Source organism: Agelaius phoeniceus, chromosome Z, assembly GCF_051311805.1.
Source record: "Agelaius phoeniceus isolate bAgePho1 chromosome Z, bAgePho1.hap1, whole genome shotgun sequence".
Lineage (NCBI taxonomy): Eukaryota > Metazoa > Chordata > Aves > Passeriformes > Icteridae > Agelaius > Agelaius phoeniceus.
Window position 1 is genome coordinate 815658 of NC_135303.1, and position 23745 is coordinate 839402.

At 42.0% G+C, this 23745-nt stretch overlaps 1 protein-coding gene across 5 annotated transcripts in view; it reads left to right on the forward strand.

The window, feature by feature from the left end:
- The window catches only part of RASGRF2 (Ras protein specific guanine nucleotide releasing factor 2), a 133346-nt gene that overhangs the window by 42057 nt on the left and 67544 nt on the right, over positions 1-23745 (forward strand). For 4 of the 5 annotated variants that reach the window (XM_077171128.1, XM_077171129.1, XM_077171130.1 and 1 more), the window contains exons 3-9: positions 11638-11785; positions 13282-13371; positions 14536-14789; positions 15682-15761; positions 16211-16404; positions 17592-17701; positions 22306-22424. In XM_077171128.1, coding sequence (XP_077027243.1) covers positions 11638-11785; positions 13282-13371; positions 14536-14789; positions 15682-15761; positions 16211-16404; positions 17592-17701; positions 22306-22424 — 995 coding nt within the window. Of the gene's footprint in view, positions 1-1085; positions 1432-11637; positions 11786-13281; positions 13372-14535; positions 14790-15681; positions 15762-16210; positions 16405-17591; positions 17702-22305; positions 22425-23745 lie in introns of those variants that run through there. The other variant, XM_077171131.1, reaches the window with a different exon arrangement.

Here is a 23745-nt window from a genome sequence, read left to right on the forward strand (position 1 = left end):
CATTAAGACGATGAAGTGTGACAAATAAAATTTCGACTTTGAAACTGAAATTCTGAATGACCTGAACCACAGTTTTGTGAAAAGGGATGTGGTAGGACCTTGAGCCATGAAAGAGTCTGTGCTTGAGAAGAGGCCTGGGTGGCAAGTGGTCATGGTTTAGGTGTAATCTAAATTGAAGTCATCTCAGTGAAGGCCTGAGGAATGCAGATGGTGTGAGAAACTATGCTCAATCTTCAAAGTTTTAAAAAGTTTAATAAGGGATAAAAGGGATAAAATCCAGTGCTGGGGTGCTTGGCTATTCGCTAAAAGCACACCATTAACCTAAACCATGTTCTCTGTGTACTGTTACATTGCAGGGGGTACATGCATATTCATAAGAGTTTGAGTTGGATATGTATATATTGAAACATTCCTTTGGGTTTAGGTGTTCTTTTGCTTGGTTTTAACCTTTGGCTTGTCTTCATGCCATCTTGTAAATTAAACCAATATATTTTATTTCTTCTTGTGGTTCCATCCTGTTGTTTTTACACTCCCTGGTAACGAGGAGCCAGTAAATTGGGTTCTGGTATTTGTCACTCTTATTTTACGACTCAGTCCACAAATGCAGGGAACCACATAATTATCTTCCACAATTCTCTGAGTTAGTTACATAAAAGCATGGTAACATCAGATAGTCTCTATTTTAATATTATGCTGTGGCCTAAGATATAATATATTTATCAAATATTTCAATATTTATATTTATATTTTATATTTATATTTTCAATTTTTATTTCAATATCTATGAAGTATTTCTAGAAGCTATATGATGCATACCTAAACGGACACATTATACTATACCAAAAAGCAGCTAAAAGGAATCACAAATTTCACTATATCAGGATCTTTGTGATCAAAAATAACTTGCAAAACAATAGCTAATACATAAATGTGAAAGGCAATAACTGCATTTGTTATTTATAACAGGAGGCAAAGCTGCTGCTGAAATGCACTTTCTGCAGCCTCCTCCCATCCACACTCACCTCAGCTATTCTGCAGTGCCATGGTAACGCACAAGGAGCCAGGCAGCTCCTGAATTGCTTAGGACATGAGCCATGTAAACACCAGTGATTCTGCTTCAGAACTAAAATTGAACATGAGCAGCTCGTAGTTTTTAATTTAGAGCTTCTGAAGTGAGGCCCTGGGGCTGGAGGTCTTGTGCTGCCTGGGCAGCCTGTTTTGGGAGCTCTGTCCTACTCTGGTGATGCCTAGAGCAGAGGCTAGACAGAGCTAAAGGAATAAGGTAGGGATTTATTAAAAGGCCTCAAAGGATGCACCTTGGGCACCACAAAAATGTGGCCAAGGCTCCACCCAAGATAGACCTAAGGTAGACACACCTTGGACCCAAGATAGACCGAAGATGGACCCTGAGACACAAGTTTTCACACTTTGGTAAGTTCTGGTCCATTTCCATACTGGGGTTTATTGTCCAATTCCAGCTCCAGGTTCTGCAGTCCCACCCTCCCAGTTTGCTCTCCTCCATTCCCTGTTGTTTGCACTTTTTGGGCTGAAGCTGCAGCGGTGTCCTTGGTTCTGGGGCTGGAGAAGGATTGTTCTGTGTGCCTGAGCTGTGAGGAGAGCAGCTGACGCTTTATATGGAGTTGAGAGTTATTAATGCAGTACAGAATCTGGGAAATATGAGGGCTAAAACTCAAGGTATCGCTGGTGCCACTGAATGGGGCCCTTTCCTCTCCCAGGCCAGCCCTGTGGGTGGGCAGTGCAGAGCAGCTCTGGGTGACCACATCATCCTGTGCCCTGGGGGTCCCTGGGGGTCCCTGGGGCTCAGGGCTGGGCCGGTGTCCCCTGTGTGACACCACAGCCCCGTGCTGCTGCAGGGCTTGTTCTGGTCTGGGACAGCTTTTGCTGTGCAGTGCCCCGGAGTGGCTGCCTAGAACAGCGGCTGGATAAGATTAAGAGAATAACGTGGGTATTTATTAAAGGCCTTGAAAAGGTACAGCTTGTGCAGTCAGAAGCCTCCCAGAGGCTACACCCAAGATGGAAAATGGTCACGAGTTTTTTCAGGCAATTATAAATTTGGTCCATTTGCATTTCAGGGGTTAATCCTCCAATTCCAGCTTCAGGTGATGAAGTCATTTACCCCCAGTTTGCTCCCCAACAATTCACTTTTGTTTATACTTTCAGGGCCTGAGGCTGTAGGGTGCCCTTGATTTTCAGGCCCAGAGGGATTGTGTTGTCTGACCAAAATGTGAAGATAGTAGCTAACACTGTATATGGAGCTTAGAGTTATACCCTAAAGCAGCACAGGATTTGAAAAATATAAAAGCTAAATCAAGGCATCCTGCTGACAGTGAGTGAGGAGGGGAGCAGGGCTTTTTGCCTCATGCTCGTGGACATTCAGGGACAGCAGCATCCTGGGCTTCCCTCTCTGCAGCATCAGTTTGGTTTTGCCACAACCTTTACCTGGCTGGGGGGAACACACAGGGGAGATTTGGGCTGTGCTCCCAGGGAACAGGGACAGGAGCAGAGGGAACGGCCTCAGGCTGGGCCAGGGCAGCTCAGGGTGGGCACAGCAGGAATTTCCCCATGGAAAGGGGGCTCAGGAACTGCCTTGGCACTGCCCAGGGGGGTTTGGAGTGCCCAGCCCTGCAGGTGTCACCTGGAGGTGGCACTCAGAGCCCTGGGCTGGGGACAGGGTGGGGATGGGGCACAGCTGGGACTCCATGGGCTGGGAGGGATTCTCCACCCTCAGTGATCCTGGGATTCTTGTCCATTGCCTGGTGTAAAAGGCACGTAAGCAAGAAGAGCTTCATAACATGAGGTAAAATTTTTGTCCTTGTAGTTCAGTTTCTAAGTGTGTCACACATGAATTTTCAAGGTAGAAACTGACACGAAATGAAGGCAATGGGAAACAATGCACAGCTGAAAATAGTGAGAGCTTGCAGAGAAGTTGGTTGTGACATTCAGGGTCAGGGTGGCTAACTTTTGACTCCACCATGGAGTTGTAGTTTCAGGCTTTACAGGACAGCTGGGTCTCTGAGGTAACTAAGATCAGTATTTTTATCTGCACTCCTTTTGCTATTTGCCTGTTTCCACCTTATTTGGGCCTACCTCCTGATGATATTGAACTGTGGGCATCTCTGTAAGGGATAGTCTCAAGGTCCTTTGCCATTTGGGGAATTTTCTCAATCACCTTTCCTGCACAGGTGATTGAGAAAATCTAAATTTTCTTGGGGAAGTTTCCCAGACACGACTTTCTTGTGTTTTCTTGGACAAAATTCCATCAAGCGACCAAAAATAAAGGTAAAATTTAGTTGGTAAGCATGGAGTGTCATTCCCTATTGTGGGTTACCTCCTTGCTTTGATGATTTTCTCCTTCACTGGAAGCTGCTTTTGTTTGCTTTGCATTGTGTCGAGTAGAACAGCCTGGAGTTTCTAATTAGTTACTAAACCGTTGGGTCTTTTGCTGAAGATAGATAAAAAGAGGCTAAAATAATAGTTTTTGAGTATTGTATAAGACTTTTCTTGCCAACTTCATTGAACAAAAGAGCACAGATTGTCTTTAGGGATTGAATTTTGCCTTCATCATGATCTAGATTTTTTCCCTTAAGTTTATCTGTATTTTTGACAAATGGGAGAAGTTTTGGCAACTTCTGAAGTGCCATTGTTGATTTGAACTAACCTAAGGTTTTTTTAGGAATTGATGAATGGCATTTTATGTAGCACTTTAAAGATGCTTTTTTGTACTGTCTAGGTGTCTTAGTTACAAATTGTTGGAGGCATTGAGAAGACTGCCACTACTCTTATATCAAAAAGAGACCTGGGAACATCTTGTTCTGTGTGAATATGCTGGCATTTGAGAAAGGGAAGTATATAATTGCTTTCCAGAGGGTCATATCCTCATGAGGAGCTGTGATAATCCCTGTGTGAGCTGAGACAATGCAATTGAGGTAGTTGAGGCTTTTTGTTTTCTTAAATTGACATATAGAAAATCTAATTTTGTACTGCTTTTCGTTTTTTTTTTCCCCCCAACACATATTTGTAGCCATCAAAATTTCTTCCATGTCTACTTTACTTTGTCAGTTATAAACAGTGTTGAAAGAAGGATGCTGCAATCTCACTGCACCCCATGGTCCACTCTGGGTAAATAAGAATTTTATTTGGGTGCCAGTACCTAATGAAAGGATCTTTTCTGCTATGATGTTGTCCATTGTTCCTGTCCATAGAGCCCTCTCCTCACATGGGGGATTGTTTGGCTTTTGAGCAGGAATTGGGATATTTAATCCAGTATATTTTACTGGAACCCATTATCAGTTCCATATCTGTACTTACTTTTTTCCCCCTTCCATTTTATTTGAATGTTCACTATTTTGGTTTCTCTTTAATATCCAGGGTGGCAGAGCATGGTTTGCTCCTTCTGAGCTACAGTTTTGGGCGAGGATTTATTCCTGGCAAGTCCTAGTTCCTCTGTCAGTGACTGCATTGGGAAGTCCTGTTTTTGGCTGTCTTCCAGAACTTGTTCCCTTATGAAAAAATCTCTTTCACCCTCAATACACTGAGGTGTACTTATCACTCTCTCTTACAAAATCTTCTATATTTTAAGACTTTTTTGCATTTAGCTCAAAAACTCTTATGCTTTTATTTTTTTTCATATGAATGCAGGATTAATAAAATTTATTGGACTTCTCTGCTTTAGCTTATTCCAAAGTCTTAAATTCCCACGTGTGGAAATGAAAAACCCTCCTTTCATGCAGGCACAAGTGTGAACTTAATTGCGAAACTGATTTGAAAATGAAATATGCTTTTTTAATTTATTGCCAGCTTAGTTGTAATCAATCTCATTCCTCCATGTCTACTCACTGCACAGGTGATGTGGGAGAAGATTAGGGAGGAAAATGGGAATAATTCTTTCACCTGGGTCACTGTTTAAGGTGTACGAGGAACTACTGCCCTCTAACTGGCAATTTAAAATTAAAAACAAACAGAAGCAGAAAAGGCTTTCTCTCAGATTTTCAGGCACACTTCTCTGTGTATTTTACACAGTATTTTGCAGGTGGTTGTAAGCTCACTGTGGCATCTCAGAGTTGCGCTGTGCTGATGCCTTGCTGTCAGTAAAACTGTGTTAGCTGAGGCCTGGTGCTTTAATAACCAGGATTTTGTGGTTTCTCGTGGGCTGGGAGTCAGGCAGAGAGGTGCATCCAGTACAGACACCCAGTGTGAGCCCCCCAAAAATCACTGAGCTGTGCAGGCCGTCCAGGGGCTGCTACTGGACCTCCAACCCCGTGATGATGCCTTGGAGTGGCTGCCTAGAACAGAGGCTGGATAAGATTAAGAGAATAACGTGGGTATTTATTAAAGGCCTTCAATAGGTACATCTTGGACAGTCAGAAGCCTCCCAGAGGCTACACCCAAGATGGAAAATGGTCACAAGTTTTTCAGGCAATTATAAGTTTGGTCCATTTGCATTTCAGGGGTTAATCCTCCAATTCCAGCTTCAGGTAATGAAGTCATTTACCCCCAGTTTGCTCCCCCCCTAATTCACTTTTGTTTATACTTTTCAGGGCCTGAGGCTGTAGGGTGCCCTTAATTTTCAGGCCCAGAGGGACTGTGTTGTCTGACCAAAATGTGAAGACAGTAGCTAACGCTATATATATATATGTAGTTTAGAGTTATACCCTAAAGCAGCACAGGATTTGAAAAATATAAAACCCTGCCTGTGCTGCCCTTGGCTCCAGCTGGGCACACAGGGGCCTGCAGAGCCATCCCTCAGCCAGCCACCCAGGCCCGTGGTGTTCCCAAAAGCTGCTTTTGTTTGCTTTGCATTGTGTTGAGCCAAGCACCCTGGAGTTTCTAATTAGTCACTAAACCGTTGGGTTTAGTAAAGTTGAGTTTAGTTTAGTTTAAACCCTTTCCAGCAGCCGAATCACCAATCCCTGTTGCTGCAGGCCGGCCTTGGCGTGTCCCCAGCGCTCGGCTGGCCCGGCTCGGGCATGGCTGGTGTCACACACCTGGGCCAGGTTCTCATCTCCACCTCTTCTGTGTGCTCCTGGCACTGTAGGGACCTGTGGGCTCGCGGTGCCAGCTCCAGAAAGTGGCACTGAGAGCCACAGGGATGCACACATGGAGTCTCCTCACCAAGGAGAGGAGCGAGAGGTGGGTTTGGTAAGAAGGCAGGATGGGTTATGGTGGTGATGTGCAGATCATGGCCAGACAAGTGTATTGATCACTGTGCTTACCTGAGATCCTTTATCCCCTTTTATCCCCTTATCTCTGTGTTTTCCAAAGCTTGCTGCTCCTCAAACCTATTCTATGCCTCCCTTTCCCTGCCTTTTGTTCCTGCACTTCCATAACAAGCCTTGTACAACTCCAAAATATTCTTCCCTCTAGCCCATAAGAAGTTTCACACCCCTGTGGTTGGTGGCTGCTCTCAGCCTGAGAGGAGATGAGCAGAGGCTTTCCACAGCCTGTGGGCACACCTTGTGGCGGCTTTTCATGAGATTCCCTCTGAAACAGGGGCTCCTGAAAAAGAGTGAGAATGATGTTTTACATGGGCAGATAGCAAGAGGATGAGGGGGAAAGGTTTTAAACTAAAAGAGGAACTTAAAATTGATATTGAGAAGGAATTGTTCCCTGGCAGGGTGGGCAGGCCCTGGCACAGGGTGCCCAGAGCAGCTGGGGCTGCCCCTGCATCCCTGGCACTGCCCCTGCATCCCTGGCACTGCCCAAGGCCAGGCTGGAGCAGCCTGGGAGAGTGGAAGGTGTCCCTGCCATGGCAGGGGTGGCACTGGCTGATCTTTAATGTCCCTTCAACCCAACCCATGCCACGATTCTGTGATTCATGGCTGCTCACGCTTTGAGTCCTGTCTCAGTTTTGCAGAGTGGGGTAGGGTGCCATTCTCCTCCATCTTGTTTGTGGATGAATTCCTAAAGGGTTCATATCTGACCATTCCTAAATATTGGGATTATTATTCCATATCTAAATGGTCAGATTTTCCTGGCTGGAGTGCCATGACAATGGGAGCAGCTGGTTTTGGTGAGAGGTGTGAGTCTGGTGGGTGACACACTGGCTGGTGAGGGGTGTTGCCAGCACAGTCTCCATCCCACACGACAGGGTGGCCTTCCCTCCCCTCACACCCTGCTCCTGAGCGATCCATTCCCCATGGACATGGTTTGGGTGCTTTGGTTGTTGGGCCCACTTTTCCAAAGGCTCTGTCTCCCAGCTGGCATTTCTCCCTCTGAGTTAAAAGGATCATGTAGTAAAAACCATTTGGGGTGTGGAGTTGTCAAGGTGCCCTGTGGCTCTGTGTGGCACAGGGATCCCTCAGAACCCTGGATCACACCCCAAGGCACCTTGCTTGGAGCCACAGGGGTGGATTGGTTATGTTCTAGTGCAGCTTTTACTGTTCCCATCCCTGCTGTGGCTGTGCCATCAGGCTTTAAACCCTGTCTGGAGGCTCTTTCTCCTCTGTTAAGGAGTCCTGCAGCAGCTCAAGGCGGGTGTGGGGACAATGCAGGTAATTTCTTCTGCCTTGCAGACAGCCAGAGCCCGGTTTTCATAAGGAGTGAGTTAGGCTGTGCATTTGGCTTTTCAAGAGGGTGGTTTGATGTGGCCAGACCAAATGCCTGCTTCTCCCAGCAGCCTGAGCAGCTTTAGTGCAATTAGCATGGACTGCTCCAATGAACCATAACTCTGGTCTCATTCTGGGACAAAACTCAAAAGTATTTGGTGGTAGCACTACTGTAACTTGTATCCTGGCTTGCTGCCAGAGCCTAAAATTTCTCCAGTTTTCCTAAGTTTTCTGAGCATGTCAGACTAAATGGTGCAGCACTTTTTATCAGGGTTTTATTAATTTCTTCCTCTCTCCATGTAGTGGGTGGTGGTCAAACAGAGGTTCTTGAAATACCTGGTTTGAGCCCTGTTCCTACCGATGGTGGTAGTGGACAGGTTCAGCCTCAGCTTTCAGGATGTTTTAGACATTACAGAATTGCTTCCCTCAGAAAAATATTAATAAAAAGTCATATAAGCTGTGGTTTGCAGCAGTTGTTTCTTTCTATTAAACGATACCCTAGACAAAAAAAAACAGACTTAGACTGGCTGCTTACAAGTTGCTTTATATATTTTCCTGTGTTGCTTTGACATCTGAACGTTTTGGTACAATTTTTTCTTATAAGGATTTTTTACACATGTGTGTTCATGTCAGTATTGATATCCTGTCCTCTTGTAAGGCTCCTGGGATTACTCTGGATATTCAGATTAACACATTTGGACATGGTGATCTCTACTCAGGCATGCAGAGAGATGGATGGAAGAGGCTGTTGGAAGAATGTGAAGTTTATGCCAAAAACCTGTGATTTTTCCTTTCCCAGCAGTAGTTCTGAGAAGGAAAATGGATTTAGCCTATTATAAGTTAGTGTAGGTGTACACAGTCTTTTCTAATTAACTCTTCTTTGTACTGCTAATTATGGGAGTGAAGGAGATGTGGTTTGGTTTCCAGGCTGAGTCTGACATTTTAGACAGCAAAAAGCACCCCCCCCCCCCTCCACTGAATTGCTCTAAGAGCATCTCAAAAGAACAAAATCTTCAGTCTTCCAGAGCAAAGTTTCTTGTTCCCCAGTAAAGCAAAGCTGTCCAGCTTAATGCATTTAAAGAATCCAAAAAACACACATAAATTTCTTCCCCTAAAGGAAGAAACAAAAAAGTGGAAGAGAAGCACTGTATATAACAATATATTGGATCCTACATCAGCAGTTTATCCTTGTGAGTCTATGTCCTACTATTTTCCTCAGTTTAAATAAAACCAAAGTGAAACCCCTCAAATTCTCCATTGAAAACGATTGGTAGCAAAGCCTCTAGAATATTATGAAAAGGATAAATAGAAAAAGAGAGTGTTTCACCTGTCTGGATTTGGTTTTAGGTGGGAAAGACTATTTATATTAAATTTAAATCAAAGCACTTCATTACATATGTTACATATATTTTTATCTTAATAATATTGTAGAACAATTAGTGCTAACTCAGACGTGATTAGTGCTTTTGATTCAGCTAATTTTTAGAATGTACAAATGCCTTTCTAGGGTGCAAAGAGGTGAAGTACTCTGGTTTCTGAAGAAAAACCCCAGAATTCTTGCAAAACAAAACAAAACAAAAAAAAATTCTGAAGAACTAGTCTCATACTTTACTGTTTTACTGCTGTTTCTTTGCACAGCTGAATGATAAGTGGACTGCTTCATGATAGATTTATTTATGTGTGGTTTTTACTTGTTGGAAGAGGTGCCCTGACCTTCCTTTTTCCAGTGTATTGTTTACTTCTGCAGTAGTCAAAATATAACAGCAAATGTAATAGAACTAAATTCCCTTCTTATTCTTTTTATAATCTGTACAAGGAAGGAAAAAATATTAGTTTATGATAGCTGTGGAAACTTATTCTAATTATTTTAAATCCAAGTTTGTTTTCCAGGTTAGGTGTTGAATTCAAGAGCTGTGGGTAATATTGGCCCCCTCCAGTGTGGAGGTGTACAAGCACTGATTGAAATACAAGTAAATATTTACAGAAAAACCGCATTGTAGATGATGCACATTACTGCAATTTTAGGAACCTCACGGTATTTAATAGCAAATATTCATTGTTTTATGAGTGCTATAATAAGCAGGCAGATATTTAAAGGGAAGGGATTTGCAATCACAAAGTTCCTTCTGTTAAATGCCGTGCTCAAACTCAGCAATCGAAGAAGATGTGATATCAAACAGTGAAGGATCCCTTGTCAGTGATTTAGGGCCTCCATTCTGCTGTGTTTTGTTTGGTCTTTATCTTGTAAATGTCCATAATTCTCAGAGGAACAACCTTCCTAAAACTCGGGGTAAGAGGCAGCAAAGTGTCTTGATTTTGCTGCTCCAGGATCAGTCTGGTGAAGATGCTGCATAGGGAGGAATTGATTTCTCCTCTGCCTGAGGCTGGGAAGCATTTCTGACATGGTGCTCTGATTGTGGCATCTGATTGCACTAGGGATATTGTCCCTTTGCAGGGAAAAGCTGCCCAAGAGCTAAAGGAAAGACTGATACTGTGGTTCCTGATACTGATTGGATTAAAGGCATTTATTTCAGTAATTTTAAAAAGGCCTAAAAAATAAAACATGTGTTAGCGCACCATAATGACAGTTTTGATGGGAATTCTTCCATAAATTGATCTGGCAGATGGAGAGAAATAGTTCTGATGAAGTGCTACATGCTCCCCCAAGTCCTCCCAAAAGATGGGAAAAAATCAAGACCTTAAAATACATAAAACAAATTGAATTTACTGAGTTCTTTGGCCAGGCATGAGAATTAGAAGCTCATAAAAAGTGCTGTTATCTTGCTCTCAGTAGCTGAATATTGTGAAACTGGGTACTGTTGCAGCAGTGTCTAAAAAAGGATGTTAAACTGTCTCAGTTTGGATGATTTGGTGATTATGATTTGGGTGGTTTATGATCAAGATGCACATTATAACTTAAGCCAAACAAGCATGGTTCTGCAGGCTTATTGCCACTGGGGCTACGTTATCTCTCCATGTCCCATGAGGGGGTTGTGATGCCTGAAGACACCTAGAACAGAGGCTAAGCAGAATAAAGAAATAAATTAGGTGTTTATGAAAAATATATTAGGCTGGAAAATGATTGTTTTGTCTAAGTAAACTGTGAGGAGATATAACACTTTACATGAAGTTCAGAGTTTTGTACTGATGCAGTGCAGAATCTGGAAAATAGGAAAGCTAAATCTTAAGGTATCATTTCCCCCCCCCCCTTAGAGGCTTGACAAAGTCTCTACCTTGTCTAGTTTCTATTCTAAATATCTATTAATAATAGGTATGTAATAATAGATAAATATCTACCAACAGTAAATGTCTAACAATAGTAAATACGTAACAATGATAAATATCTAACAATGGTAAATATCTAACAGTAGTTAGATATCTAGCAGTAATAAATATTTAACAACAGTAAACATATAACAATAATAAATATCTAACAATAGTAATGTTTTGCAGAGTTGGTTATCATGCCAAGAAGACTAATGAATATTATGTGTGGCATTCACATTCTCTGAAAAGTCCCTTGGCCCAGGATTTTTCTCCTGGGAAGCTGAGAAGCCTCAGAGAAAAGGAAAACAATTCTGATCTCATTTGCTTCTCATGTGTTGTGCTCACATGTAGAATATGTTTGGAGATTGTTTACCCACAGGTGATTGTTCCATTGCATTCTGCTGGGAGTTGTTTTCACTCTTTGGCCAGTCAGGGCCAAGCTGTGTCGGGACTCTGGACAGAGTCAGGAGTTTTCATTATTATCTTTTTAGCATTGTGTAAGTATCCTTTCTGTATTCTTTAGTGTAGTTTAGTATAGTATTCTTTATATAGTATCATAAAATAATAAATTAGCTTTCTGAGAACATGGAGCCAGATTCATCATTCCTTCCTTCGTCGGGACACCCTGCCAATACAATAATTACGAACAGTTCTTTAGGCACAGAAGAGGAATCATTTAAAACATTTTTTCACCAGAAACCAGTCTCTGTTTTTACAGTTGTTTGAGGAGCAGAAGCCTTCTTAAACTAAACCCACTAAAGCCCAGCATGTGTCTGCTTTTAGTGACCTGTCCTTTCCCTGGCAGCTACTCGGACATCCTGATTGAGCGGGAGGTGCTGATGCAGAAGTACATCCACCTGGTGCAGATCGTGGAGACCGAGAAGGTGGCGGCCAACCAGCTCCGGCACCAGCTGGAGGACCAGGACACGGAGATCGAGAGGCTCAAGTCAGAGGTGAGTGCCAGAGCCACCAGGCACTCACTGACTGGAGCCTTCTGCTGGGTGGGGATGCCTTGGGAGGCTCCTAGAGCAGAGCTAGACAGAGCTAAAGGAATAAAGTGGGGATTTATTGAAAGTCCTTCAAAGGATTCACCTTGGGCAGTACAAGAACCTGGCCATGGCTCCACCTTGGGTGGAGCAGAATCAGGAGCCCTTGATGCAGGGAATGATTGGCATCTCACTCCATTGATTCAGAATGCTGTACAATTGCTTTATTAAAATTATATTATATTATATTAATCATAATATACTATATTAAAGACATACTACTCTAAAGAATACTAAAAGAATGGTAAAAAAATACTAAAGAAAAACCCGTGACTGTCTGAGACAGCCAGGACACATCTTTGACCCAACAGGCCAATTAATATGAGAAACCATCCCCAGAATCCAATTAAGAACTCCCTTCAATCTTCCTAACATATTCCACATGTGCAAAAACATCAGGAGCAGAGAATAGAGATAAGAATTGTTTTCTCTTTCTCTGAGGTTCCTCGTTGCAATTCCCAGGAAATATCCTTGGGAAGTTGTGCCTGCCTGCTCTCCATGAAGAGAGCTGTGGCTACAGAGCTGCACCCAAGATAGACCCAAGATGGACCCCAAGTAATGAATTTTCACACTTTTATGAGTTCTGGTCCATTTCCATACTGGGGTTTATTGTCCAATTCTAGCTCCAGGTTCTGCAGTCCCACCCTCCCAAGTTGCTCTCCTCCATTCCCTGTTGTTTGCACTTTTTGGGCTGAAGCTGCAGCGGTGTCCTTAGTTCTGGGGCTGGAGAGGGATTGTTCTGTGTGCCTGAGCTGTGAGGAGAGCAGCTGACGCTTTATATGGAGTTCAGGGTTATTTACAATGCATTACAGAGTCTGGAGATTATGAAAGCTCAAACTGAAGGCATCAGTGATATTCAGTATTTCTGTGAAAATCACAGAACCCAGTGAGGTTAATATATAACAGTCCCCAGTGAGTCAGAATAATAATTTTCTTAGAAATATTGAGGTCTGTTGGGCTGATTAGGTTACTTTTCCTGACATCCTGTCATCCTTTCATCCCCCTAAGATGACGCACTGCTTTGCAGAGTGGGTGCCACTGATTTCACTGTTTCCTCCCTGCCTTCAGGTTTGAATTTGGCTGTGATGGTGTTAAGGACTGTCCCAGACTGCTCTGATTCCCTGGATGTTGTTAGAAACCTTGTTGCAGTCCCAGGCTGATAAAGCCCAAAAGGCACAGTTAGTTTTGGGGGCAGAACCTGCTGGTTCTGGGTCCCCCTTCCAGCTGCACAGGGACCTGTACTGGCCTGAAGTGCCCCAGTCCTTGTCCCCAGATGTGTGCTGTCCCCAGATTCTGTGCCCCTTCCACAGCCTGTGGGAACAGGAATTTGCTGTTCTGGTAGATCTCCAACCAAGGGTTTCCTTAACTCGAGGAAGCATTTAATGAGTGTTTGGTTTTGTCAGATTGTAGCCCTGAATAAAACAAAGGAAAAAATGCGACCTTATCAAGGCAACCAGGAAGATGAAGATCCAGATATTAAAAAAATTAAGAAGGTAAACATGAAGTCTTTTGTGCTTAAAGGGAGGAGGGTGGGATGAGGGCTGTGCCTCTGTTTTTTGGCCTAGGTTTTTTTTTTTTTTTTTTTATTAAGTACAGTAGAATAGCAAGTTTTTCTTTACCCTGCCCCTACTTAAATCTCTTCAATTACATGTATTTTTGTGCCACGCTTAATCTTGTGATGTATTTGCATTAAATCCTTCATGGGATGTGTCTGGTTTCTGTCTTTTTCTGGGGTGTGTAGTCTGAGCCAGGGTCAGCCCTGGGCTGGTAACTTGGTGTGAGTTTCCCTTTTTGTGTAGATTAACCATTGTTGCGCAAGCTGGGAATGCCCATTTTAGTAGCAAGAGAACTTTGAATCTGTATGTAATTCACTGTATTCTGTGTCTTGGTCATTTTGACAGCTGGGCCTCTTTTATTTAAAGTTATTTTTTCAGAGTAAATTGATACCAGTGAAATTTTGCACTTCTCATTCAAGATGAATGATCTCCACATCAAGATCAGGGCACAGACATAATGAAATTTCCTGTGACCAGATATAGACCTCTTCTGTAATCTTTAGTCCATTTGCAACTTCCGATATTGTGCTTAGTTAGATTTTTCCATGACATAGAGGTGCTTTTTAAGAATGCCAAAAATCTGTGGTTTTGAATACCATGTTTGTTGCTTTGGTGTCTGATACCAAGCAATGTATTGATACCTAACTTTAAATACCCATGTCAAGTGTTATCTGTTCAAAATGGAAAGCAAAGTGAGCTTAAAAAAAAATTTAAGAATTCTGCCGATAATGATATTGAGTCTGTGCTGGACTGTGTTACCTGAAGGTATTGCAGGATCCTTTTAGGGTATAAGAGAAATGTTCTAGGGGGAGGAAGAAGGAACTGCACTCGTGCTGATGGGAGGGGGACAACACTCCAGCTTGCAGTGAAAGATTCCTTTCTGCATACCCCATGTTTTACAGTCTGTTTCCTGGCAACAATTATGACCCTTAACAAACAGAAATGTAAAATATATTTAATTACAGAGCAATTATATATCAATAAAGGAACATTTTTATTTTTGCACAAAGACTTTTGAGAATTGTTTCTACAGTGAAGAGCTTATGATAAGTCATGTAATATGTTTTCTTAACTTTCTTTTCCTGCGTGATCCCTTTTTAGGTTCAGAGCTTTATGCGGGGCTGGCTGTGCAGAAGAAAATGGAAAACCATTGTCCAAGACTATATCTGTTCCCCTCATGCAGAGAGCATGAGGAAGAGGAACCAGATAGTTTTCAACATGGTGGAGGCTGAGTCTGAGTACGTGCACCAGCTTTATGTCCTGGTGAACTGCTTCCTGCGGCCCCTGAGGATGGCAGCGAGCTCCAAGAAGCCGCCCATCAGCCACGACGACGTCAGCAGCATTTTCCTCAACAGGTATAGGGGACTTTTTTGGGATTTTTTTTGTTGGTTTGGGAGGTTTCTGTGGCTTTTTATTTGGGGTTTTTTTGGTGGGTGTCCCTGAGTGCTTGTTCCCATTCTGGTTCAGCTGAAGTCAAAGTCCTGGCTCCTGTTTTGCTCTGGTGCAGGTGGTGTCACTGAGCCAGACACTCTTCCAGGGCTGAAAGGCAAAGGTGCTGCAGGTGATGCTGTTGGAAACCAGCATGACCTCTTTACCTCCCTGCATTCTGTGTCTTCTTCTGCTAAAGGCAAAAAAGGACAGATGGTGCCTCTTAGGGCAGTTCCCATAATTTTCTGTCACCTTTCCTGTTTCTTTTTTTCTCTTAAGAGAGCAAAACTGGACTTAGTGGCCTCATATGATCCCAACAAGACCCTGAGGATGAGAATGTCAAAGCTTCTATTTTCTGTTGTCCTGCCTAAGGAATCTCCTTCTCTCTCACTTGTCTTTTCATATCCCGCAAAAAAGGAATTCTTTCATTAGGCATCCAAGTACTGCTGTAATGAGCATGTTCAAGTAGCCCAGGAGGCATCTAGCATTAGATACAGGACTGGGGTTGCATCCAAGCCTGCCCCAAACTTCTGAGAAATAGAATATGTTCCTTTAGTCATGAGGCAGGTTTCCTTTCCCTTGCTAGAATATGAATACGATGTTGGAATATTTATATTGAATACTATGAGTTTTTTAGAAGCACTGAGCTAGTATTTTTAAACAATGCAATAAAAGGAAGCACTTATTTCCATAACAATAACTGTCTTCTGTTTTTTTTCTAGCAAAGTGCAAAAGAGGAAGAGATGTTTCTCTGTGAATAATTAATCAGAAAATAAAACCAGAATTGTCTTTTTGTTTGTTTAAATACTTGTTTTTCAGTGAAACAATCATGTTTCTTCATGAGATATTTCACCAGGGCTTAAAAGCAAGAATAGCTAACTGGCCTACCTTAATTCTAGGTAAGTTACTTTATTTTCTACAGGGGTATAACTTTCATATTTATTTTTGAATAATCAGTAGGGATTTTTTTGTTTCTAAAGACATGACTTATAAGAAGTCCCTTTTAAAAGGAATATGCATATGCAAGGTTAAAACCACAAGATCAGGTGTAGTGAGAATCCCATGCAGGCAGAAATGGTCTGTATATGAGAATTCCTCTGCCCTAAGCATTGATTAGATTTGTAATTTTTGTAATGCTATCTGACCATTAGGTAATCAGAACAACCACCACTGGGCAGGTGAAAAACCTACGTTTAATGTTCCTAAATTGTCAGTGTATTGGAAACAGAACTGATTATAGTAATTCACTTCCAGAGAAAACAATGGAAAACACATTTTCTTTAAAAATGTATTTCAATACGTGAGTAGCTGGGGGAAAAAAAAAGGCATTTTTCTGCTTTTTTTTTAGCTGACCTATTTGACATTCTGCTGCCAATGCTGAACATATATCAAGAATTTGTTCGGAATCATCAATATAGCCTACAAGTGCTGGCAAACTGTAAGCAAAACAGAGATTTTGACAAACTCTTGAAGCAATATGAAGCCAACCCAGCATGTGAGGGCAGAATGCTGGAAACTTTCCTTACCTACCCCATGTTTCAGGTACTCCCTGTATATTTCATTTGTGTAGATTTAATTTTACTGTTTGGTATATTCATTTTATGTTACTGACATTGCAATTGATTGAGGGCTCATCTTGCTTAACTAGAAATACTCTCCTGAAAATTAGTTTGGTGTAATTTATTTTGTTGTTACCCCAAGACTCTGCTTGTGGAGATCTCCTCCCCAGCTATGCTGGCTCATCTTTGTTCAGTATCAGGAATGTTGAGGGGGACTGTGGGATGAGGATGGCACCAAAGAAAATTGGCAAGGAGCAGGTCCTTGACTTGGGACCCCTGGTTATAAAGCCCAGAGAGAGATGATATTCAGGAACTTAGAACAGCCATAAGAACCTTACTGGGAATTCATTTGGTATCTTTCTCCCTGCTTTGCTTTCAAGTGACTTGGTCTTTAGAAAATGAAAAATAAGCTGCAGAAGTTTTGAAAACTGTGCTTACCCTCCTGATTTTTACTGTGATCTCCCTGGAGTAGGCATTTTCTGCTGTTTTAAGATGTCTGTGAAGCACTGGCATGAGAATTTTATGTCTTTTTCATTTAACCTGACATTTTGCTCATCCGAGGAATAGTGAAACCCCTCAGTTTCTGCAGTTATTGGAAAGCCAGATAGAGAAAAAAAAATTAAAAAGGGGCATAAGTGTCACTTGTATTAGGAGTAGTTATTCATATTAGCTGAAGGAGCCATTAGCACCTGCAACAATGCTTTTTTAATTTTTGAAGTGGTATATTTTAAAGTTTTCGTGGGTATGGGGTTTCTTTGGGTTGAGTTGAAGCCAGGTCAAGGGAGGGAAGGAGATGGTCCTGTTCCTGTGTGATGAGGAATGTTATTATGTCATTGCTGGTGACTTTCCACATGAGCATAATTTTGCCTCTCCTCCTACATAAATCTTGTTGTGTCAGAGCAGTTATGCCGCACCATCACTTGGTTAAAAGCTCTGAAGGGTCCTTCTTTCTGTGGTTAAAAGCTCTGAAGGGTCCTTGTTACCCTGTAGCCTTTAATAGTCAAATACTGGACATTCTTCCATCTCCTTTTGTGCAATGTGAATGTTAGCTGAATGCAGACAGGTCACCCGGTAATTTCAATGTCAAAAGAAATTTACATGCTCATCATCTATTAAAATTGAGGGAAGGTATATATGGACTTACTGATATTATATCTTATTGGTTTCAAGATTCCCAGATATATTATAACACTTCACGAACTTTTGGCTCACACACCACACGAACACGTTGAGAGAAAAAGCCTTGAATTTGCTAAATCTAAACTGGAGGAACTTTCAAGGTAAGATTTTTCTACCTTATCTTTGATAATTTAGAATTAAAGGTTTTGAAAAGAAAAACCAGTTTTTCTTTATTTTTGTTTGTTTTTGCTCTTTTAAAAAGATATGCATTTTAGGAAAAGTATCAAACCCAAAACAGAAGATAATGAAAAATAACAAAAATATCTCAGTGTAATATTTTGTCTGTTCTATTTTTTTTTCTTTTTGGCAAATTTAAATCTCCAAGTATCTCCTTGTATTTTGGTTAGGGAGAATTGAAATCACTATAGAAACCACCTATTCCTGGGTTATGAACAGAGCAGTTTTCTTTACAAAAAGAAATTTTATTTTTCTTAATTTAAAGAGAGAAGGGCATTTTAAATAATTATGGTCCTGGAAAGTACCTAGTTCTCTATCTGTGTTATAATTTTAGTGTACTAGTGTGAAAAGTGAATTTCATATTTGCTTCAAATAATGCCAGATAAGCAGGAACTCCAGATATATTCTGAGAACTTTTGCTCCCGGTAGAAACCTGCACAATGAAGCTCTTCCCTGAACCCCCAGACTTTTCTCAGATATTTCTCTCATCAGCCCAGTGGGAAATGTGTTTCTCCTCTCTGGGAAATGCAGTTTTCTGCTGTGAAAAAAGAGCCCATGAGTGAACTCCAGGATATAAATATTCAGTGTCTGGAGTATTCACTAAAGATGTGCTTGGAGAATATTTAGTTGTAAAAGATCTGGACAAGCAGATAAATCAGCTTTGGACTGGCTTCATCATATAAGTCAGAGTTCACTGCTGATCCAACTGATTCACCACTGAACACTCAGAACTGGAGTCTGAGACAGACTGATCCTCTCTGCTCATAAAGTCAGTAGAGACCATAAATGTAAAATGAACTGACTCATTTCCATCCCTTTAAGGTAGTTCTGAGGGAGTAGGAGATTCCAGGAACTGCAGTCCACTTTAGGAAAATATAATTGCAAGAGCATATAAGCTCCTGGGTTGGTTTCAGCACTAAAAAAATATGTATTTTTCTCTGTAAGGGGAGAATGCCTATAGAAAGAACAAAAAGGAAAAAGGAAATGTTGAAATATCAAAGCTGTGGTTGTTGAGGGAAAGGAAATGTCAAGGAAAGGCAATGTCAAGGAAATGTCAAGGAAATGTCAAGGAAAGGAAATTTAAGGGAGAGGAGAAAGGGGAGAGGAGAAAGGAGAAAGGGGAAAGGAGAAAGAAAGGAGAAAGGGGAAAGGAGAAAGAAAGGGGAAAGGAGAAAGAAAGGAGAAAGGGGAAAAGAGAAAGAAAAGAGAAAGGGGAAAGGAGAAAGTAAAAGGGGAAAGGAGAAAGAAAGGAGAAAGGGGAAAGGAGAAAGAAAGGGGAAAGGAGAAAGGGGAAAGGAGAAAGAAAGGGGAAAGGAGAAAGGGGAAAGGAGAAAGAAAGGAGAAAGGAGAAAGGGGAAAGGAGAAAGAAAGGAGAAAGGAGAAAGGGGAAAGGAGAAAGAAAGGAGAAAGGAGAAAGGGGAAAGGAGAAAGAAAGGAGAAAGGGGAAAGGAGAAAGAAAGGAGAAAGGAGAAAGGAGAAAGGGGAAAGGAGAAAGAAAGGAGAAAGGGGAAAGGAGAAAGAAAGGGGAAAGGAGAAAGAAAGGAGAAAGGAGAAAGGGGAAAGGAGAAAGAAAGGAGAAAGGAGAAAGGGGAAAGGAGAAAGAAAGGAGAAAGGGGAAAGGAGAAAGAAAGGAGAAAGGAGAAAGGGGAAAGGAGAAAGAAAGGAGAAAGGAGAAAGGAGAAAGGAGAAAGGGGAAAGGAGAAAGAAAGGGGAAAGGAGAAAGGGGAAAGGAGAAAGAAGGGAGAAAGGAGAAAGGGGAAAGGAGAAAGAAAGGAGAAAGGGGAAAGGAGAAAGAAAGGAGAAAGGAGAAAGGGGAAAGGAGAAAGAAAGGAGAAAGGGGAAAGGAGAAAGAAAGGAGAAAGGGGAAAGGAGAAAGAAAGGAGAAAGGGGAAAGGAGAAAGAAAGGAGAAAGGAGAAAGGGGAAAGGAGAAAGAAAGGAGAAAGGGGAAAGGAGAAAGAAAGGAGAAAGGAGAAAGGGGAAAGGAGAAAGAAAGGAGAAAGGAGAAAGGGGAAAGGAGAAAGAAAGGAGAAAGGAGAAAGGGGAAAGGAGAAAGAAAGGAGAAAGGAGAAAGGGGAAAGGAGAAAGAAAGGAGAAAGGAGAAAGGGGAAAGGAGAAAGAAAGGAGAAAGGGGAAAGGAGAAAGAAAGGAGAAAGGGGAAAGGAGAAAGAAAGGAGAAAGGGGAAAGGAGAAAGAAAGGAGAAAGGGGAAAGGAGAAAGAAAGGAGAAAGGGGAAAGGAGAAAGAAAGGAGAAAGGGGAAAGGAGAAAGAAAGGAGAAAGGAGAAAGGGGAAAGGAGAAAGAAAGGGGAAAGGAGAAAGGGGAAAGGAGAAAGAAAGGAGAAAGGGGAAAGGAGAAAGAAAGGAGAAAGGGGAAAGGAGAAAGAAAGGAGAAAGGGGAAAGGAGAAAGGGGAAAGGAGAAAGAAAGGGGAAAGGAGAAAGAAAGGAGAAAGGGGAAAGGAGAAAGGGGAAAGGAGAAAGGGGAAAGGAGAAAGAAAGGAGAAAGGAGAAAGGGGAAAGGAGAAAGAAAGGAGAAAGGAGAAAGGGGAAAGGAGAAAGAAAGGAGAAAGGAGAAAGGGGAAAGGAGAAAGAAAGGAGAAAGGAGAAAGGGGAAAGGAGAAAGAAAGGAGAAAGGAGAAAGGGGAAAGGAGAAAGAAAGGAGAAAGGAGAAAGGGGAAAGGAGAAAGAAAGGAGAAAGGAGAAAGGGGAAAGGAGAAAGAAAGGAGAAAGGAGAAAGGGGAAAGGAGAAAGAAAGGAGAAAGGGGAAAGGAGAAAGAAAGGAGAAAGGAGAAAGGGGAAAGGAGAAAGAAAGGAGAAAGGAGAAAGGGGAAAGGAGAAAGAAAGGAGAAAGGAGAAAGGGGAAAGGAGAAAGAAAGGAGAAAGGAGAAAGGGGAAAGGAGAAAGAAAGGAGAAAGGGGAAAGGAGAAAGAAAGGAGAAAGGGGAAAGGAGAAAGAAAGGAGAAAGGGGAAAGGAGAAAGAAAGGAGAAAGGAGAAAGGGGAAAGGAGAAAGAAAGGAGAAAGGAGAAAGGGGAAAGGAGAAAGAAAGGAGAAAGGGGAAAGGAGAAAGAAAGGAGAAAGGGGAAAGGAGAAAGAAAGGAGAAAGGGGAAAGGAGAAAGGGGAAAGGAGAAAGAAAGGGGAAAGGAGAAAGAAAGGAGAAAGGGGAAAGGAGAAAGGGGAAAGGAGAAAGGGGAAAGGAGAAAGAAAGGAGAAAGGAGAAAGGGGAAAGGAGAAAGAAAGGAGAAAGGAGAAAGGGGAAAGGAGAAAGAAAGGAGAAAGGAGAAAGGGGAAAGGAGAAAGAAAGGAGAAAGGAGAAAGGGGAAAGGAGAAAGAAAGGAGAAAGGAGAAAGGGGAAAGGAGAAAGAAAGGAGAAAGGAGAAAGGGGAAAGGAGAAAGAAAGGAGAAAGGAGAAAGGGGAAAGGAGAAAGAAAGGAGAAAGGAGAAAGGGGAAAGGAGAAAGAAAGGAGAAAGGAGAAAGGGGAAAGGAGAAAGAAAGGAGAAAGGAGAAAGGGGAAAGGAGAAAGAAAGGAGAAAGGAGAAAGGGGAAAGGAGAAAGAAAGGAGAAAGGAGAAAGGGGAAAGGAGAAAGAAAGGAGAAAGGAGAAAGGGGAAAGGAGAAAGAAAGGAGAAAGGAGAAAGGGGAAAGGAGAAAGAAAGGAGAAAGGAGAAAGGGGAAAGGAGAAAGAAAGGAGAAAGGGGAAAGGAGAAAGAAAGGAGAAAGGGGAAAGGAGAAAGAAAGGAGAAAGGGGAAAGGAGAAAGAAAGGAGAAAGGGGAAAGGGGAAAGGAGAAAGAAAGGAGAAAGGGGAAAGGGGAAAGAAAGGAGAAAGGAGAAAGGGGAAAGGGGAAAGAAAGGAGAAAGGAGAAAGGGGAAAGGGGAAAGAAAGGAGAAAGGAGAAAGGGGAAAGGGGAAAGAAAGGAGAAAGGGGAAAGGGGAAAGAAAGGGGAAAGGAGAAAAAAGGAGAAAGGAGAAAGGGGAAAGGAGAAAGAAAGGAGAAAGGAGAAAGAAAGGAGAAAGGGGAAAGGAGAAAGAAAGGAGAAAGAAAGGGGAAAGGAGAAAGAAAGGAGAAAGGAGAAAGGAGAGGGGAAAGGAGAGGAGAAAGGGAAAGGAAAGGAGAAAGGAAAGGATACATTGAATTTTGAAGATGAAACAGAGACAGCGGGGGACACTAAAGCCATGGAAAGGAAATCTTAAATGTGCCCTACACAATTCTAGGTAACAGTTTCCTGTTTGTGCACTAAGGATCAAGTTCTCTTCTATCAGCTGTGAAGTGTTTGTAGCTCGGTGGCATCTGTCCAATGTGCTCAGGAACAGTCACTAATCTGCCAAATTGGCTCCACCGCTAAAAAATCAAAATGATCACAACAATGGTTTGAAAAGGAGAGGAAAAAAGGCAGGGGACCTGCTCTGGAGTGATGGGGCACTGGGTGGGTAGATCTGTAGCAGGTGGTGAAGGGCATGCACTGTGTCTTCAGAGACACAGCAGGTGTGAGGCACATTTTGGGGAGATAAAGTGCATTTTTGTCTCCAACAGAGTGATGCACGACGAGGTGAGTGACACAGAGAACATCCGGAAGAACCTGGCCATAGAGAGGACCATAGTGGAGGGCTGTGACATATTGCTAGATACCAGCCAAACCTTTATACGCCAAGGTAAGACATTCCTCTGCAAAGCTGCCCAAAAATCATGAAAAAAAACTGCACTGAAGGCAGCAGGGCTCACACTGCCATCGTCAGGCTGGGCACTGCACTGGGCACTTGTCAGCATCCTGAGCCTGCCCCCTGTCCCTGCAGGGTGAGTCACAAAGTGCCCTGAAAACAGGTGATTTTGGGCTGTGCTTGGACCTCAGTTCTGTGCTGTCTTCTGCAGGAAAATCAGCAGCACGTGAGTGGCAAAGCCCCCATGGGACTGTGATTCACATCCTGCCTGGACTGTGGTCCCAAGGGGATGGAGCAGGGGAAGAGCAGCACTCTTCTCTCAGTCTATTGATGGCAGCTTTGGAAACTCTTTCTGTTGAAAATCAGTTACAGCAGAGGTGGAATTTGTTGTTAAGTTCCCAAAAACTCTGCTAGAATAACATTTCCATTTTAAATAAGGGACAGGTTTTTTTTTGCCAGGAACTGCAAATTGGTTACAATTCTTACTTGGTGGTGTTTACTTTAGCTGCTTGTTTTTCTCCCATTTATATAATATTTTACTTTTGGATCTCTTGAAGCTGGTTACCAGGTTTATACAAAATAACTACAGATCTTGGTGCAGGATTTTGACAGTTTTTCCTCCTTTGTGCTGAAAAGCATTAAAATTATTCAGGAAAGGTTAGGAATATAATGTAGGTGCATCCCTTCCTGAAACCTTTTCCAGATAACCTCAGCAGAACATCTGATATTTGATGGGGGCTATACTGTACCTGGTAATTAATAGGCTTTCTGTACATTTTGTAACACATTTTATGCTGTTTCTGTAGTTATGTGGCCAAACTATGACTTTTCTGTAATAACTTTCAATATTATTTTTACAATACACTAACAATATTGTTTTTACAAACCCTGTTAAATGACTTGATTGTTATTACATGTATACATTTTTATCTCTGAGGTGTTTTAAGAGTTTTGAATATGGCATTCAGAAAAAAAAATGTTGTTTTGCACCCACAGCCAAAAAATTATAATGCTGTGATTATCCTAGGTTGACTTGTACTATGAAATCTAATTAAAGTTTAGAGTTTTTTAAAGATTCTTACAATATGTAATACAAATATGTATTTTTATTTGTTGAGGTTTTCCCATCAAAACTGACTGACAATGTGTTGTCTGTGTACCCACTGCTTCATCAGTAAAATTTAGAATTTTTCTTTCTGTGGGAATCAATCTGTACAAATTACTGTTGGCTTGTAAGTCCCAGGCCAAACCCTGTAAGTAAATTAAATTCAGATTTATTTCTAGGCACACAGTCAGAGGGCAGTGGGCGGGAGGC